Source organism: Anabrus simplex, chromosome 2 (genome assembly GCF_040414725.1).
Source record: "Anabrus simplex isolate iqAnaSimp1 chromosome 2, ASM4041472v1, whole genome shotgun sequence".
Classification (NCBI taxonomy): Eukaryota; Metazoa; Arthropoda; class Insecta; order Orthoptera; family Tettigoniidae; genus Anabrus; species Anabrus simplex.
Genome location: NC_090266.1, coordinates 713202683 through 713223232, shown reverse-complemented (window position 1 = coordinate 713223232; position 20550 = coordinate 713202683). Strand labels below are relative to the sequence as shown.

At 38.7% G+C, this 20550-nt stretch overlaps 1 protein-coding gene across 1 annotated transcript in view; it reads right to left on the bottom strand.

The window, feature by feature from the left end:
* LOC136863059 (uncharacterized) overlaps positions 1 to 20550 on the bottom strand; it is a 303511-nt gene that overhangs the window by 106829 nt on the left and 176132 nt on the right. Inside the window, exon 7 of the mRNA XM_067139388.2 lies at positions 3225 to 3471. Within this exon, the coding sequence (XP_066995489.2) occupies positions 3225 to 3471 (247 nt within the window). The remainder of the gene's footprint in view (positions 1 to 3224; positions 3472 to 20550) is intronic.

Below are 20550 nucleotides of genomic sequence, written 5' to 3'. Positions count from 1 at the left end.
TTTTATTCTTTTAGTAATTCATTTCGGTGCGTGTTTTCTCCCTTAATTTTTTTCCTGGTCGGTGGTATTTGCTGTCTGATTTTGTCCTATTGCCTTCGTGGCTGATTATTTGTACGTGATTATTATTGCATTGTTACGGGCGTTAATTAATGACACCTCATATTCGCATCGTAGCGCAAACCAGGGCCCCCTCTGTTCTAAAGTATGTAAGCCGCAGGGCAATTGGTTAACTAAAGCTAATGTAAACTGGTACTATCACCTCTTGGATAAATAATAATAATAATTATTATTATTTTTAATAACTCAAATCTTAAAATTGAAATTTGCTGGTCGGAATTAAGTTTATATGGGGGTTTTCTTTCGTTGTCTTATAACTTTTCTCCCATTGTTTGTGTTCCTTGCTATTGTCTTTATTACGTCATGTCATCCCTTCTTATCTAATCTGAAGATACGCTGTTTTTTTGGGGTGGCTTTGATGATTATTATGGGATCTTGGCTTCGCGTCGGTAACGGGTAGCTCCTGTGTGTGCCTCAGTGTTCTATTATTATTATTATTATTATTATGTGCGCACCGTTAATTGTAAATTTCCTTTAATATACTTCATTTTGTTGGAGTTGCTGTGCGCTATTATTTTATTGTGTTTCATCTAGCTCGTTTCTTTGGTGTAATGTTAATTCGCGGTTGGAGCCACTAATTTTTTTTCCTTTTTCGTGTGTCCTTGTGTGCGTCTTGTAATTTAGCATTTTAGTTGTGTAGCAAATTTCAATTTTAAAGTGATTTTATATCGCGGGCCCGCATATCGGTTGCAACCAAATTTTAAAATATATTTTAATCTTTATGTATGTAAGGTAATGAGTTAGTAATGAATTTTCAAACCTTAATTTTGGTGGAAGCCTATGTTAATGTGAGCTTCATTTCATCTTAATTTCAACTTTATTTTAAAATACTGTTTCTCTCATTTAGTTTAATTGCATTTTAAATTTTTGGAAAAAGAAATATATATTTATTGTTCTTATTTTATACCATTTTCAAACTACATTAACTTAGTAAATTTTCTTCATTTTAAATTTATCTCGTGTGTCATTTGGTAGCTAGCAATATTTACCTGGCAACCTGTCAAAGTTATGTAAGACCCTGGCCTTTTAATTCTCGCCTTTGCCCTCCACGCTTCATATACTATGCTACTGCCCTTACGGTAAGTATTGTGCTTGTTTTCTTCTTGATGTTTGTGCTTTCATTTGGATGTTTTGTTTACTAATTGGTAAGGTTGCAGTACTAATCACAAGTAGTTTCATGGTTCTAATTCTATCATCCCTTGGTTGCCCCTTTTAGTCACCTCTTACGACAGGAAGTGGATACCGTGGGTGTATTCTTCTTCTGTATCCCCCACCCACAGGGGGTCTATCTCTCTCAAGCACAACTGCAAATCCGCTTTGCTGTGCACCATGCCGAGCTAGCAAGATGCAAGAGTTGTCCAGTAGCTGCATTATCACATAGATTTTGAATAAAGATTTTAATACCTTTCAGTACGAAATGGCAGCAAAATTTTTGTACATCGCTATTCTATGGCCACCTCATCCTCTTGACAATATTGCACTGTCAGTTTCAATGTGAACCTATCGATAGTTCCTTTGTCAGAATACTTCCATGGCACAAAGAGAGCTAGCTACTAAATTTGTCGTCATTGTAGGCACTATAAATATAATTAATTAGCAGCACAAACAGACTGGCTCAATTTAACCAAAGAAAAGGGAAACTGTGGCAGGAAAAAGAAAACAACACCAACTGATGAAACATTTCCCCTCAGAAGAAGCAAATCAAATTCCAGGCTCACTGCTGTCAACTTGGCTCATAAATTGGAGGAAAGGGTAGTGAATCTGCATGTTTCTAATGTCTGTTGTAGACTTCTGGCAACTGGAAGAAAAGTCCACAAACTTGTAAAGAAACACGTTCTAACAGGAGAAATGTGCGAGAAATGTCTCTTGTGGGCACGTAGTCATCAGGATTGGACAATGGAACACTGGAAGAAAGTTCTTTCCCCTGATAACAGTCATGTTGAAGTGCAGGGGCAGAGCTCAGTATGTGCACCGAGCAAAGAATAAACCAACTACTTTAGCACATTTGCAACAGAGAGTAAAACACCCTGTGAAGAATGATGTTTTGGAGGGTATTTCACGTGTGAAGGATCGGGACTCCAAGTACCAGTCGGCCGGGCTGAATGGCTCAGATGGTTGAGGAGCTGGCCTCTTGACCTCAACTTGGCAGGTTCGATCCTGGCTCAGTCCGGTGGTATTTGAAGGTGCTCTAATGCGTTGGCCTCGTGTCGGTTGATTTACTAGCACGTAAAAGAACTCCTGCGGGGCAAAATTCTGGCACCTCAGCGTCTCCGAAAACCATAAAAGTAGTTAGTGGGACGTACAGCAAATAACTTTATTATTAAGTACCAGTCGATGGGATGATGAAATGTAACCAGTACATACAAGGTGTACTGGAAAGGAGAGAGACTGGTGAGTTGCAGAAGAGGTTTCTAGATGGTGACAGAATTTTTCAGCAAGATTAGGCTCCTTGCCATACATCAAGGAGAGTGAAACAATTCTACAGTGAGAACAATATTTGTGTCTTAGAGAGACCAAGGAACTCCTTTGACATTAAATCCAATAGACGGCAAAACGAGACCCACAAAACTCTGACTGTTCCACAAAAAAATGCAAGACAGTCCCTAGTTGCAGTATGGTTTCATGACGAACTAAAACTATATCGTCAAGAGTTGTGGAAACTATGCCGAATCATGTAAAGCAACTTGTAAATCAGAAAGGATGACATATTAGCCATTAGCAAAGATTAATGGACCAAGCAGGTTGGCAACATGGTTTGGGCCACATAGCTGTGAGCTTGCATTGACGAGATGGTAGGTTTGAATCCCACTGTCGGCAGCACCGAATGTGGTTTTCCGTGGTTTCCCATTTTCACACCAGGCAAATGCCAACTTAATTAAGGCCTCCGTCACTTCCGCCCCAATCCTAGGCCTCTCTTATCCTATCCCATCATCGCCACAAAACAAACAACTGAAAAAAGAAAAGAACAAACTTAAAGGTATGTATTAGATGAATAAGTACCAAAAAAAATTTTAAATTTAAAGATGTGTATGTTGTTGTCGTGTTCCGATTACTGTAATTCACACGGGACTGTAGATACATTATTCAATAAAAACAAAAATTATTACCTTGAGTATTGTTTCAGCTTTTCTGGTTTTTCCTTTCCACTCCTGAGAAGCATATTCTATGATGTTTAGCTTGTGACCAATATTCTCAACAGAATTTATTTCTGGAGGTACTGGCTCAGAGCATGGGGATGTCAAGCGAGATGACAGGATTTCACCAACAGGAGTTGATTGCTCACTTGCACTGTTACTGCTGATACTGTGGCTTCTATTGTTGCACCGAGCCAAGGCACTTATTTCACTCCAACTTCTGTCGAAAAGAGAAAAGAAGAAAGTCAAATTAATTTACATTAAAATGCTGAAAAATTTAATAAATCATAAGTAACCAGAAACATTTAGATATTTTGTGAAATCTTTCAACTGAAAAGGAATCAAATAAGCAAATATTCTCAAACCACTTCTCAACTACTGAAATTCTTCCCATCAGTAAGTTTATTTTGGTAATGGTGACCTAAATGGATTCCTCTGTGTGTAAATTTAACAATCTGTTCAGAAGAAATCTATTCTGAACCCTGGTGATGGCATCTGACCATACTTAAAAAATATGGATATGATACAAGGTGTAAGACTATTGCTACTTGGAATTGCTAACAGGAATAGTACAGATTTAGAAGTTCACTAAATGCTTTATGGGAATATTATTTTTACTTTAAAAGTAAATCTTAGAAATGCTGTCAAAAGTATTAAAAAATATTTAGTACCATGTATGGTCATCTCTCAATAGCAGGTACTCCACAAAAGAGAGGTTTCTGTCAGACTACATATCTATCATATGTATTTTGAAATTTAATCCATTGGAAACATATAACTTCCTTCAGAGATTCATCCTTCTATATTTTATTTTGTTTTTACATATTCAATACATACTTCCTGTAAATGTAGAATCCTTTCTGGGAATATATTACATTATCTTTTTACACCAATTTCCATAAGAGACCTCAAAGATTGTTTTAATTTTAGAGGTGTATCAACATTCTCCAATCCATCTTTGAGAGAATTCTGTAATGAGACTACCAAACTATTCACGTTTGCTTTGATGAAGGAACCATACATGAAAGTTATAAATGTTATCAGCTCTACAGTTCTGAAGTAGATAAGCTTCTAGCTGCCTGCCGTATGTGTTGATGAAGGTAACTACATTGATGATGATGATGATGATGATGATGATGATGATGATGTTTGTTGACTAAAAGGGCCTAACAGCTAGGTCACCGGCCCCTAATGGTACGAGGTGCAACAAAATGACACAATAATTAAAACTTCAAAATGTGTCCACTGACTAGAATCTAAAACGAATGATGATGTAAAAATGACCATGAATCCAAAAACAGTCAGTGGATCTAATTCACAATTTCTTATTATTAGAGATGATGTTTGTTGTCCAAAGGGGTCCAAAATCCAGGTCACCAGCCCCTCATTATAGTAATCACTGGTAAAGCTGAACCATGGTGTCCCTCCTGTAGTGGTACTAGTCACAGGTAACGTAGACTCATGGAGTTTCTCGTATGGTGGTACTAACAACATGTAATGTATACCAATGGTATGCACACACAATGTCACCGCTCACAGGTAACACAAACCCATGCTGTTTCGCACACAAAGATACTGCTCACAAGCAACGCAGGCGAATGGTGTTCCTCACATAGTAGAACTAACCACAGGTGCCGGTATACCTATGGAGTTCCTCACATAGTGCTTCTAATCATAGGCAATGTAGACCCACGATGTATCACAGGCAACACAAACCCATGGTGTTCCTCAGATAATGGTACTACTCTCAGGCAACACAGACCCATAGATTTCCTCACATAGTGATACCAATCACAGGCGCCAGCCGAATCCATGGTGTTTCTCATAAAGTGGTACTACTCATAGATAACGCAGACCCATTCTGAACACAGTGGAACTGACAAGTAGAATGTACAAAATGACACTTATCACAGGCAATGTCCAGACCCATAGTGTTCCTCGCATAATGGTACAGCTCCTATATAATGTAGACCCATGGTTTTCCTCGCAAGGTGGTACTAGTCGCAAGTAACATCAACCCATGATGTTCCACACGTAATGGTACTAATCACAAGTAGTCTAATATCACCCCTTGGTTGCCTAATTTAGTCGCCTCGTACGATAGGCAGGGGACACCATGGGTGTATTCTTCACCTGTGTCCCCCATCCACAAGGGGTAGGTAACTACATCAATTTCAGGAGAGAAGCCATTTTAATGTCTATGTGAATCTGCTCACATTGATGGTTGGGAGTCGGAATGTTTTTAGAAAAACTGTGATGTACTGTACCCATCAATATTGGTCTTCATTAGAAGAAAAGATGATCTCCATTTAATATAGCCGGACAAACAGTTGTGACATTGTCCTTAACCTAAAGATATTAAGCACATCTTAATCTCAGCCCACCATTCCAAGGGGAATCCCGAGAGGGTTATGCAGGAGATAGCCAAATTCCGCGGAATCTACTGCCCTACTGAACATTGAAAAAAGATCGATGTTTTGCCCATTAAAGCTGACTGTGTGAACAACATGATCCATCCGTAGTCCACTGTAATTTATATCCACCGAGACCTTGGCACCCTGTAATACCATGTCCAAGTGATCTGTGATCATCCCACGAGATGTGCATCCAGCAAACAACCGAACATATGCGATGTCAAGCTGACAGGCTTAAGAGAAGGGTAAGAAACAAATGCTTTCACAGGCCATTGCAGGAAAACAAGCTGGTATTGGTGAGAAGACTGCAGTTTCAAACCCTGAGGACAAGTACTACGCAAAATTCGCTGCATTTTATGGGTCCCTATGACATACTTCAGAGTTTTGGAAACAATGCCTACAAAATTTGCAGTTTGGATGGTGATAACAAGGCTATTTTCAATGCGGTCAACCATAAACTGTATCACCCGCCAGAGGTTGGCACATCCCAGCAAGTAAACATCGTTGCAAAGGTCGAAGGAGCCCGACCCGATTTACATCATGGGAAAGAAGAGGAAGAAATGCAGGAAGACCTGTGTGGAGAATGCCGGAGGTATGACACTGATGTACTTGAGGTATTGGTAACCTTAATGGAGGAGAATTGACAGCTGAAGGAAAGAAATGAGATGTTACAAGCAAGGAAGAGCTGCTGCAGAAAAAGGGGTACTCAGAGAAGATCGTGGCTCATGAAGATGCCAACGATTCAAGAAATTTTCCATCTTGTGTGATCTGTGTAAAATTCAATCTCTTTTCTCCATCATGGTAAGATAATAATAATGTTATTTGTTTTACGTCCCACTAACTACTCGTTTACGGTTTTTGGAGACGCCGAGGTGCCGGAATTTAGTCCCGCAGGAGTTCTTTTACATGCCAGTAAATCTACCGACAAGAGGCTGACGTATTTGAGCACCTTCAAATACCACCGGACTGAGCCAGGATCGAACCTACCAAGTTGGGGTCAGAACATAATGATAAGAAATTGGTGTTGTGGGTGAGTGATGATCACATCATCTTAATCGTCCAAAAGAATACGCCATTTTGAAATAATCTGCAACGTAAAAAATTTAGCTGAGTCGAGCTGTTGTCGACACGTGTGAACTCTACATGGGCTGATCAGTCATTAATCAGCGTGAAATGACCGAAAAGTTCTACAATCAGTTAAGCCCTTACGGCATAATTAGGTCTCGTATTTGGCCATCATACTAAATGGAATTTTCTCATCATTATGGGTAATATGGCGTGTTCCGGAACACACAAAATAAGATGAAGATGTTCATAGTCTGTAATAGGTCCCCAGTATTGTATAGGACTTAGCCGAAAAACTGATCAGTTTAGGCAATGAGAGGAGTTAAGCTATGATCTTGTAGTGAAAAAAGTTGTCAGATGTCACACTACTTTCACGTGAGGAGCAATATCTCACTTAATCGTAAATGTTTGTCCAGTTGCAACACAAGCAGCTTGAATGTTTTCATAAATGCAACCCTTACACTAAGTGAAGCTAACAAGCAGACAATGATACGTTATCTTTGTCAGTACTCGCCTTGTGAATGATGTGACAAATAAGAGCTCTTTATCAAATGATTGTAGGCAGTCGAACACTGAATTTACTGGAAATTTGTACAAAGTTGGGCGCAAATCATCACAAACTTATCGGAAGGCGATTATTTGCAACAGTAGTTTGTAATGAACAACAAAACAGTCGACAGTTTGAACACTTCCTTTAACTATGAGTAAGTACACTGCACAGTAACATGTAACTGTAACATACTAAGTAATACCATTTCCTTGTACATTAAAAACAACTGCACTTCTATCAGAATGTCCAGCAACTAAGAGGTCCGCAACCTCGCTATGTGCACTTATTGCTTGCTTCCATCTGTGTCATTTGTTTTCATTCCTTTTCTTCTCAGGTTACACAGTTTTTAGATTGAATTACGTTTTGTATTAACCCCTGTTTTCACTGAATTTTAATGCAGCAAGTTGTTTTTTTCTCCGCATGATGTAAATATTGTATACTGTGTTGTTTTTATTTCCGTCATGTCTCTTTTTTTCATTTGTTCCTTCATTATGTTTTTTTGGCACATTTTTAGCTTGTATTATGTAAATTAGTTCAACCCCTCATTTTTTTCACTGAAGATGGCTCAAACGAGCCGAAACATGTTTGAATTTGATTACTCCATCTAATGATGGAATTATATGATGTATTGAATTAGGAGGATACACTTAATTTTACCTTTGTAAAGTGAAAACCATCAATACAGAATGATTCTAATATCATGTAACATTTCTTAATGTTGTATTGATAACTTTTCCTAACTAGGATGACGTTTACACACACTCAAGTCAGTGGTGGCTAGTAACCACAAATTCTATATTATCTTGCAAACAGCTCGTTTTCAGACCCATGTTTACTACAATATTTTTGCTTCTAGTGTCGTGTGCTTACAGCTGTTTCAATTTGCGCTATTAATTATGATACACCCTGAACAATATCGTATCTCGTCATCTCTCTCTGCCATGATACTTTTAGACGTCTGTTGATCAACTCTTAATACTATTTCCTTTAGTACCGGTCATGTGTGAAGGGGCAATGTTCTTAAATCTGGGAGTTCAGGATCAGAATTTATAGCTGATAACACTTTTTGAGAACATCACTACACGGATCCGTAATGAATTTTACTCAACTCTGATCGAGAGAGTTTCGACCTTTCAATAATTTTATTTTGTTCAACATATAATAGTAATAACACATTATATACATATGCCAATTTAAGATATGTTTTGTCTTGTTATGAGACATCTTTAGCTAAAATAACTATCTAACATTAGCACAGACAATTTTTTTTTTTTTTTTTTTTTTTTTTTTTTTTTTTTTTTTTGCTAGGGGTTTTACGTCGCACCGACACAGATAGGTCTTTTGGCGACGATGGATAGGAAAGGCCTAGGAGTCGGAAGGAAGCGGCCGTGGCCTTAATTAAGGTACAGCCCCAGCATTTGCCTGGTGTGAAAATGGGAAACCACGGAAAACCATCTTCAGGGCTGCCGATAGTGGGATTCGAACCTACTATCTCCCGGATGCAAGCTCACAGCCGCACGCCTCTACGCGCACGGCCAACTCGCCCGGTAAGAGCACAGACAATTAAAACATATAAAGAACACTTTGAAAGTCATTAACATACATTTAATATTTTGCTTGTTCTTAATAATTACGATCTTTCCTCCTCCTCCTCGTAGACTTGAGTGTATGAATGAGCTAAAAAATTTATGGCAGGAAGAGAAGCTGTGGAAAATGAATCTCATGAAAGGAAACCACAGACAAGCATCACTGCAGACAACACTGTTGCCATTCGTGACATTATTGGTGAAGATCAGCAAATCAATATTTCACAAATCGTTTTAGCCATAGAAATAAGTTACAGAAGTGTTCAAACCATCATCTGAGATGAACTCCATTTCAGAAAACTGTCTGCCTCGTGGGTTCCTCGTCTCCTCGACCGGGAACAAAAAACTTTGATGATGATGATGATGATGATGATAATGATGATGATGATGCTTGTTGTTTAAAGGGGCCTAACATCTATGTCGTCGACCCCTAATAGCACGAAATGAGACGAAATGTAATGACAAATTTAAAAGTCCAAAATCCTCCACTGACCAGAATTCAAAATGTGAGAACGAAGAATGAATGGATGGATATGAATTTAAAACAATCAGTGGATCTGACCCGCAGTGCCTCAAATTCACAGATATTGATGTAAAACAATAGTATTACTGACCAAGGGACTGATTCTAAAGCACAATACTGAATCGATGATGCTTGCAGTCTAAAGGGGTCCAAGATCCAAGTCATCGGCCCGTCATAATGGTATTTATCGCTAGGAAAGTAGAACCATGGTATTTGTCATAGTGCGGTACTAATCAAAAGTAGCGTAGACTCGCAGTATTCCACACATTATGGCAGGTAATGAAATTCACACATGTAATACAGACCTATGGCATTTCACACATTGTGGTGCCATTTACAGGCAATGCAAACCTATGGTGTTCATCACATAACTGTACTAACCACAGGGACTCGTACTATCTCGTGGGGTTCCTCATATAGTGGATACTAATCATAGGCAAGCCAGAACCATGGTGTCGCTCATATAGTGCTACTAATCACAGGTACTGTAAAAGCCGACAGTGCACTCTAGGGGGGGGGGCTGACCGCATGGTGCTCCTGCGTGCTACTAATCACATACCTATTTGGTACCTAACATAGTGGTACTGCGCACAAGTAACCCATGGTGTTCCCCGCGTGGTGGTACTAATCACAAGTAGTTTCATGGTTCTAATACAATCATCCCTTGGTCGCCCCCTTTAGTCGCCTCTTAAGACAGGCAGGGGATACCGTGGGTGTATTCTTCGTATGCATCTCCCACCCATAGGGGATTGTGTGTTTGGTCCGCGGGAGGTATTTTATTTCCCTCAGGTCCGCCGGCAAGCTGGTTAGGACCCCCTATCCGCCACCTGGGATGCGCCACGTGGGAGTATCACCTCTCCCCGTGCTACGCCAGCGTAGTAAGTTCGTGGACAAAAAACTTTATGCCAGGAAGTTTGTCAGAGACTCCTGCGCCGCTACGAGCAGGAAGGAGAGGATTTCTTGCATCTTATTGTGACTTGTGATGAAATTTGGGTGCATCATTACACCCCAGAGTCAAAGCAAGCAAGCAAGCAAGCATGGAGTGGCGGCAAAGAGACGAAGCAGGTGAACAAAGGACAATTAATGCAGCCCATTACTGTCAATTTTGGATGAAGCAAAAGCTGCGTATCGCAACAAGCGACGCCGTCAACCGATCTGAAACGTCATTCTTCTCCACGACAATGCAAGGCCGCATACTGCTGCTTTAACACGGGAAAAACTGGAGGTAATTCACTGGACACCTCTGAAACACCCTATGTACAGCCCAGATTTACCTCCATGCGGCTACCATTTGTTTTGACCACTCAAACAAGACCTAGGAAGACAGCAGTTCAATGATGATGCAAGTGTAGAAGAGTTTGTGCACAACTGGCTCTGCACACAGCCCTCTTCTTTCTATCAGGGCGGCATCAAAACTTACCAATCCGATGGAGAAAGTGTGTTTCGAAGGCAGGACACTATATAGAAAATTGATCTCTGTATGTGCATTTTTTTTGTTGATGCAAAAAAAAATTTAAAATAATTACCGTTTATATTTGATCCGCCCTCGTAATACCAAATATAGGACAAACATTTCATCATTTTACCACAACAGTGTCAAGGGCGTAAGAACTTTTAACCCAAATTAGAAGAAGAAATCATAAACATTAAATATAAGCAAAATACCAGTGACATAAATGTTTATTACTTTCAAAGTGTTCTTTATATCTTTTAAATGTATGTGTCAATTTTAGATATTTATTTTAGCTGAAGATCTCATAATGAGACGGAACATGTCCTGAATTGGCATATGTATATATGATGTGTTAGTCCTATGTATATGTAGGGTAAAATAAAAGTATTGAAAGGTGGAAACTGTCTCAATCAATATTTGTAACACTTTGTTAATTGTAGGGGATTCATTGTTTTTTTTTTAAATACATGCATAACCCGCTGTATAGCAAAATGAACAAATTTATCACACACCTCGTACAAAAACCTTCTCACACGTAGTCTCTTTTAAGACAGGGTAGTAACACGACCGGTGGTGGATAATTCTTTTCGCACACAGTAAACACTTGAACACATACACACCGGTGAACTTGGATGTTAATTTTGCGATAATTCTGCGATCACGAAATGTTCCCATGAACTTATTGAATACATTTAACATAATAGTCTTCTTTCCAATTTTCAGAGGTTTCCCCCTCACGTTTTTTTTTGCTAGTGGCTTTACACCGTACCGACACAGACAGGTCTTATGATGACGATGGGATAGGAAAGGGCTAGGAGTGGGAAGGAAGCGGCCATGGCCTTAAGGTACAGCCCCAGCATTTGCCTGGTGTGAACATGGGAAACCATGCAAAACCATCTTCAGGGCTGCCGACAGTGGGTTTTGAACCCACTATCTCCCCACTTATGTTTTACAACATCAGCTGGAATCGTTCTGTGTAGCCACTGAAGCAAACTGAATCAAGGTCATGCACTCGTGCATGCGTGATCTCGGAAGCCAGCCGCTACAGCAGGTAACTAGGGGATTTTCGCAAGCAGATATTGGATGTTTAAGATATCGACCAGAAGCTTAGAACAATAATATTATTTTTAATCGATAAAACGCTACTTTATACTTCACACTTCCAGAAACAGGTCATATTTTAATATTTAGAAATGGACTATGTACTATGCGGGTGGATGAAGAAGGAAGATTGAAACAGATGAGTTGCGGTTTTGTTTACACTTGGTTTATTCTCTGGTTGGAAAATCAGGCATATTGAATTCCTGGAGTGATGCTGTTCCCTTCAAAATTTCAGCCAATGGCATTGTGTTTTTATGTTCGCGAAGATGGAAAAGGTTGCACAATTCTTATAAATATATGAGGGTGAGTCAATAAATAAGTAGCAAAACTGAATTGAGGCAAAAATAATCAAAGTAACTTTCTGACATCTTTTCTCACTTTTCCACATATTCACCCTGTACATTCAGGCATTTATCCCATCTCTTTAAAAGTCCTTGAAAGCCAGCAGCAAGGAAGTCCTTTGGTTGCTGTCACAACCAACATGTAACCTCACAGATTACGGCATCATATGCATCAAAATGACGTCCACCCAAATGATTTTTTAGGGGCCCAAAGAGATGAAAATCAATCGTCACACGCTGGCCATTATGGATGAGCTGATCCACACACTGCAATGTGGTTGCAGTTGACACCTCCGCAGGACGACCAGGACGCTCCCCATCTCTGATGCTTTACCTTCCATGGTTAAACTTCTGGATCCAATTGAATGCAGCTTTCTGTGAGAAACAGTTTTCACCAGAGACGGGATGCATTTCACAATGCACTTCTTACGTGGACAGTCCTTTGGCCCACAAAAATCGCACAACTGCACACTGTTCTTCTCGTGTACAGTCATGCAACACATGTGCCATCGTGCACTAGCAGCCTCTGACTGACTGAGTGCCTGCGACAAGCATACATACGCTGCCATCTGCTGGAAAAACTTGCGCGCGTAATTTCAAATGGTATAAGGCACACATGTTTGTGACTTATTTATTGACTCACCCTCGTAAAATTAGGTTTGGATTGGAGAGTTGTTGGCTTTTGGAATTAATACACTTGCCTTCTATAATTTACAGTACATAATTGATAAAGTGAGCTAGGCCTATAGTGAAGTTTTAACCCACTGAATTCATAAAATCTGCAATAATCAGTACCGCTTCCATCGTGCCATAGGACATGTGAGAAATCCATAGAAACTACAGAAAATCCATACTAGCTGGCATCTCTGCCCCTCGATTTCTCTAGAAATGGGAAGGTCTGGGTTCAGCTTTGCTTTGAGATGTTTCCACTTGGGTCTCGAGCCATCATGGAGTGGATGAAGAGGGATCGGCCTTGCACTTAGGCTCGTCCATGAGTGGTGCAGGTGGAGGGAGCGGGAAGGCCCTATACGTGATGTCACTGTTACTGGAGCAGGGTAGATTGCATGCCAAAAGTCGCACACTGGGATGGCGGAAGCTATAAAGATTACATTAGTTAGCTAAGAAGGCATTTGCGAATAATTATGCAGATGTTATAAATTATGGGATAACTCAAGTGATCATTTAATAATGAGTCAAAATTAATTATGAATTAGGATTTGTGAAAACCTAACTCCTTAAATATAATCAGAGGTTATTATAGAAAATGTGTATTCAAAAGTTATGCAATTTAATTACCTGATTATGCAAAGGAGTTCACTCACTAGAAAAACAAATAATTTGTTTATATTTCATATTGATTCAGAGCGAGTTAAGCTCAAGTAATACAGATTGTTTATTTTTTATCTTGCTCATTATTTCAAGGTTTGACGTTCCCTTGAAATACCTTTCCATTCTTATACTCATCTATCAGTTACACGGATGGTCCAACCCTGGCGAAGTTCCTCATGAGATCTACTGGCGTGTGGGCACATAAGAATGGGGACAGTATCTAGGTAGTTTGTATTCTAGCTAACAATAGTTAATGGATGATTTTGCTAACAAAGACAACCGAGTCATTTAAGGTTCGTAAATTCCTTGGTATAGCAATACAACAGAATCCAGGCATTTGGTACACATAATCTGAAGATTATTATAAGAATCACTCTCGAGATAGTTACATAATATCCAAATAATAATGGAATATCATTAAATATAATATTTTAATGAAGACCGAACACACGCCATAACACACATTCTGCGCGAAATGTTCCATACTGCCATCGCTGTGGGTGACAATTCACAGATGCATGCAGTTGTTGGATTATGTCTTTGTTGGTGCGCGGACTGGTCTAGTGTGCTCGACCAGCTGTAGGAATGGAGGCAAGAAAAGGAGAGCAGAGAAGTGTGGTTTGTTTTCTGGTGGCTGAGGGTGCTGGAGTACGCAAAACTCATCGTTGCATGTCTGATGTGTATATAGTTATGTAGTCTATTTTGTCTATTATAACCGTCGTGTTGCCCCTGTCTGTCTTTGTAACTATGAGGTTTTCAGATTTAATTTTGTTTTTAAGCTGTCCTATTTGATGATGACGTCCTATGTTACTAGCATTTTCCCTATGATGACTTATTAAAATGTTTCTTATGTAATTTGGTAGTCTTTTCTGAACCTCGTATCTAGCTTCATGTTGTTCTGGGTTTAGTTTATTTATAGTTTGCTCAATCTCAGTCACTGTGGTAGTGAGTGTATCAAATAAAGAACGTGTGTTTGGGACAAAACAGACTACATAACTAAGACAAAAATGTTTTTTCAAGACAAGAATTTCACAATACAGTAGAGTCTCGCTCATCCGACCTTCGCTTATCCGACATTCCGTGTTATCCGACACTGTTAGACTTAATTTCAACTTTTGGTGGAGACTAAATTCAGGCACACCCGCTGTGGAGGGTGCGACCATGGGACAATCACTGGTCTGAACGCTGGCGGTAGGACTGGGGTTTTCTCAAGGACAGGTGCAGTGAGTCTTCAGTCATTAAGTATTGGTTCGGCGCGGATGTTATAATTTTCATATCCTCTGTGAGTATGGCGAGTAAATGGAAGAAAGTGACTGTTTCTATGGAACACAAACTGAGTGCATTAGAGATTGGACAAAGGGGAAATTCTTAAAAATGTGGCTTCATATTACGGTGTTGGACGTGTTACAGTGAGAGACTGGAAAAAACAGAGGGAAGAAATTGAAAAGTTGTGCTCTACCAGAGCAGAGAAAAACAATGAAAAAATGTCAGTACGAAAAAGTAAGTGAAGCACTATTTCTTTCGTATCTCAACACCGGGAAAACGGCCCGCCAATATCTGGCAGCATTCTGCAGGAAAAGGCTGTGTATTTCCAGAGGGAGTTTAATGAAGGGAACCCTAATTTTCCTGCCAGTGCTGGGTGGCGTGATCGGTGGCAAAAACGGCACGGTGTTCGGTAGCTTAATATCTGTGGAGAAAAGTTTCTTTTCGTAAGACATCTGGAATGTTTTCGTTTAATACTGCATGTACTGTACAATTGAATTGGTAAAAATAGAGCACCGAAAAAGCAAGCCATTATTTTAGCCTTCCTGTTTCTTTCAGTTCATTTTCAAAGTAATTCTGTATTATCCGACATTTTCGGTGATCCGACGTACTCCAGGTCCCGTTTACGTCGGATAATCGAGACTCTACTGTAGTTAAGAAAGATCCAACTGGTAAAGTGAAAAATAAACCTGAAAACATTACTAAAAAATTGTAATTTTATCTTCAACGAGCAGGAATAAATAAATATATAAACATGAATACCTAAATTACACAAATAAAATGTTCCAATTATAAACTTCAAGATAAACTGGTAAAATTTGTCCAAATTTTTCTCAAAACACATTACGTATTTCTGGTCAAAAAAGCTATTAGAAACACTATAGATTTCTGTGAGATCTCCAAAAAGTTAGTAATTAAGCCCAATCATTCTTTAGTTTCCTACAATGTAAAAAATATGTATCCCAATGTCCCAGTAGAACAAAACCATTAACATTGCAGAAAATAGTTGAAAACAACAAAACAAGCTGAGTAAATTTGAGATAGAAGAAAGCATAACCTTACCGAGATTAACTTTTAGCAATAATTACTTTCTTTTCAACGATGTTATCTACCAACAATAAAGTTTACCAATGGGTTTTCTGGCTTTTGGCATCATGGCAGATATTTATATAGACCATCTAGAAAATACCCACATCACAGGCCTAGGAAACATCCTTTTTGGACCAGGTTCGTAGATGATGATATTGCAGTCATTCACAAGAGGCACAGTAATAGTCAAGCAATACTAGAAGAACTCGATAAGATAGATTCTCAAATGAAATTCACGATGGAAAAGGAATCGAACAACTCTTTAAATCTCCCCAATTCATCCCACTGTCCAGCAAAAAGCATCATACTTCAGTATGGTACATAGGGCCATTATGTTCCCTTATCAGGAGTAAATTTATATAATGAATTAAAACTTATTGGATTAATAGCCGGACAGAATGGTTTCCATAATACCTTTATCATTAAAATAATTCATAAGGTCAAACATAAATCTACATCACACCTAATCAGAGAAAAGAAAAAGAAAAGAAAAGAGAATTCACGACTTTCACCTTCAGTAGTCCAAATATCCATCAAATAATAACTAATTCTTTTAAGAAATATGATCTTAATATAGCATTCAAGACAAACAGCAGTAATTTTTTCAATTTTCATAACTCTCAGCAATAAATTCAATAATGCAGGGATATACAGAATAAAATATAGTGTCCCGCTAATTATGTAGGTCAAACGGGCAGAAACTTTAATGTCTGATATCTAGAGCATGTGAACACAGTAAAACACAATAGGTATTCCGCCATAGGACAACACAGAGCCAACAATAAACATCATTTTATGGTCGTTGAACAAGATCTTCAAATAATAAAAATTCTGGAAAAGAGCTCCTTACACAGCATTACTGAAGATTTTTTCATTTTCTCAGATAGTTATTTAAATCCAGATTCAAACTTAAATGAACCCACAGAGAAACATAATGCATTATTTAATTTAATTAAACCTCTCATACTCAAAGATTACAGTAACGGAGTTGCTTAGCATGTCGGTTGAGATGTATGTCTCCTTTCTCCCTCCTCTTTAACCCTCTCACCGCTTTCTAACATGAATCTGCCTCATGTCTCCGCCCACTCCACTAAAGTTAGAATCAAGCCTCACACAGCGGAAAGCGGTCAGTCATCTTATAGTACACCAGTAAGAAGGTTAACATGGGAAAGAAAAAGTAAGTACATAATTTAATACATGGCGCTTAGGATTTCCATAGTATTTCATTTCACATACACAACAGATTCTGTATTCATTTTGTTTCAGGTCCCATTTCAAATCAAACCTACTTCCAAAACCAATGATGAAATGTGGTTCACTTCGCAAATTTCAAGCTGGTGTATTTGAGGCACAGTAGAAACAAAGAATTCTATCGATGATATTCCACCTTTGACAACATTCAGCAGCCACCTTTCAAACTAATGCAACTAAATTGAAACAAGGATATTTAGGGAGTCTATTGCCTCTGAAATACTTGATATTTTAGAAAGCGTTTGTTATAGATTTATATTTTATTCACCAATAGCATTACACTGAAAACAAGGGGCTACATTAACAAGAAAAACTAAATCAGACAGTGGATAAGTTTTTAACAATTACTATTAAAACTGGTATAACATTTGAGTGAATAATAAGACTCTTAAAACTGTTTGATGTGTTTAATGTGTTTTTCATAAAAGTATAGGACAAAAACAGAAGTTTTTACAGTGTAAAAGATGAACATTTAAATAGTATTCCTATTTCAAGAAGACGAAACCTAAAAAGTTAGGAATGTAAATTAAAATACAGAGCTTTTATCATTTATATCATTAGTAGTGTTTCATACCTTTTAAGGTTATCGTTGTAGCTGAGGATGGTCTTAGTAAGAGACCAAAACTGGTACTACTGTAAAAATGAGATAGAATAAAATTCTATATAAATTTCAAAAGTGTTAATTAGGTGGACGTGTCCTAATTTAAAATTAAAGATACTGAAGCATACCAATAATTCGAGCAGCTCGTCTCCTTTCTCCCAAGTCTTCCCAGCCCAAACTTTTCAACATATTGGTAACACTAGTCTTTTGTCGGAAATCACCCAGAACAAAACAAGCTACTTTTCTTTATATTTTTTTCCAGTTCTTGAATCAAGTAATCCTGATGGGGGTCCCATACGCTGGAATCATACTCTAGTTGGGGTCTTATCAGAGACTAATATGCCCTCTCCTTTACATCCTTACTATAACCCTTAAGTACCCTCATAATCATGTGCACCCCTAGATGCTTACAGTGATCCCCATGAGGAACTTTCACCCCATCAACACATAATTAAAAATGAGAGGACTTTTCCTATTAGTGAAATTCACAACCTGACTTAACCCCATTTATCATCATACCATTGCCTACTGTCCATCCCACAACACTGTCTAGGTCTTCTTGCAGTTGCCCACAATCTTGTAACTTATTTATTACTTAATACAGAATAACATCATCCGCAAAATGCTGTATCTCTGATTCCAGTTCTTCACTCATATCATTTATATCATATCATCATCATCATCATTTCCCAACTCCAGTTTCCCGGATGTGGTGTACAAGCGCTCGCCATCTCCTTTGGTCTTCATACATCTTCTGTTCCAGTACATCCTCCTGCTTGTGTCCTCTCTCCTCCACATCTGATCTTACAGTCTCTATCCAGCATTTTCTTGGTCTTCCCTGTGGTCTTCCTCCTATGAGATTAAGGTCAAAATATTTTCTGGCAAGTCTTTCTCTGTTCATTCTCATTATGTGCCCATACCACTGAAGTCTGTGTTTCTTTATGACACTGGTAATAAGAACCTCGATACCAGCTACTTTCCTATTCACTTCATTTCTGATCTTGTCCTTTCTGGTAGTTTGGTTCAAGTTTCTAATGAATCTCATTTCAGTTGCTTGGATTCTGCTGAAGTCTTTGTTTAGTAGGGTACATGTCTCTAAACAGTACGAAGTAAGTGTGGTACACGATTGTTTTCACTTTTTGTGGTATTTTGCAATCTCAGAGAAGATTTCTGACTTGACTGTAGAAGTTTGATGCTTTCTGTGTCCTGCTGAGTATTTCCTGCCTAACAGTGTTGTCTTTCAAGATTGTGCTTCCAAGGTACTTTAAGTGGGAAGTTGATTTGATTTTCACTCCTTTCCAGAAATATGTTTGAGCTTGTTCCTTCCCTGTTGATTGTCATTTCCACTGTCTTCATTTTGTTCATCTTCAGTCCAAAAGTTCTGAATGTACTGTTCCATTCATTAAGTTTCTTCTGAACTTCAGCTTCTGTCTCTCCCCATAAAAGCACATCATCAGCAAATACCATGGAGTTTGGTTCACTGTCAATTTTCTTGACAGATTTTATGACCTTGTCCATTACTCTTACAAACAGGAGTGGTGATAGGGCACTTCCTTGTTGGACACCTCTCTTTGTTTCAAACCATTTTGATCGTCCGTTGCCTATTTGGACACAGCTGTAGCACTTCTGGTATAGCATCATGACTTTGTCAATTAAGCACTTTGGCACCTTTAGGTATTCCAGACATTCCCATATCTTGTTTCGAGAAACACTATCATATGCTTTTTCAGTGTCCACAAATGCAATCACAAGATTTTTTTCTGTATTCCCAGTACTTTTCTGTCAGCATTTTTACTGCAAAGATAAGATCCACAGTACTTCGACCTTTTCTGAATCCGTGTTGTTCTTCCTCAAGCAAAGGTTTCACCATCTTCTTAAGTCTCATTTCTATGATCTTTTCCATCTTACTCCAATCTTCTGGGATTCTGTTTCCTTCCCAAATCACTAAAGTAAACTCGTGTCCTCATCCCGAGGTGGTGCAGCTCTTTTCAGGCACACCACCATTGGAGGTGAGCTGCATGTACCATTTGGACCACATACCAGCCCTCCTGTCAGTATTAAATTTCTGGCAGTACCGGGAATCGAACCCAGGCCTCCGAGGACGGCAGCTAATAACACTAACCGTTACGCTACGAAGGCGGACTCCCAAATCATTGATAACACTCTTTATAGCCAAATTAAGCCTGGTATTCCAGCTGCCTTTATAATGTCTGAGATGAGATCATCAAAACCTGGGGACTTCCCTTTCGCATGCTCTTTAGTGCTATTTCTACCTCAAGCCATGTTAATGGGTATTTGTTGTTTTTGGCTTCATCTACACTACAGTAATTGGTGGTGGTGTTGCTCCCATGTCCATTCAACAGAATGTTGAAGTTCCTTCCATCCCTGATCCCTTCCTCTGTTCGTATTAAGCTACCATCACCTGTTTCCAGTGTAAGGATGTTTATATATTCATTTTTTTTTTACTGTTTACTACTTTGTATAGTAGATTCCTACTTCCTTGACAGTCTTCTTCTATCTTTGTAGTAAAGTCACCCCAGCACTTTTCCTTTTCTTCCTGGATCAGTCTTTTTAGAGCTGGTTTCTTTTTCTGGTATTCCTGTACTAGATGTTCAATTTCTAATTCATTTCTTCTATCATCTGTTTTCTGTTTTTGTGGTCTAATTTTCTTTTCAGTATATTCCTACCTTTTACTGCTGTCTTCACTCGGTCATTCCACCAGGTGTTTCCTTC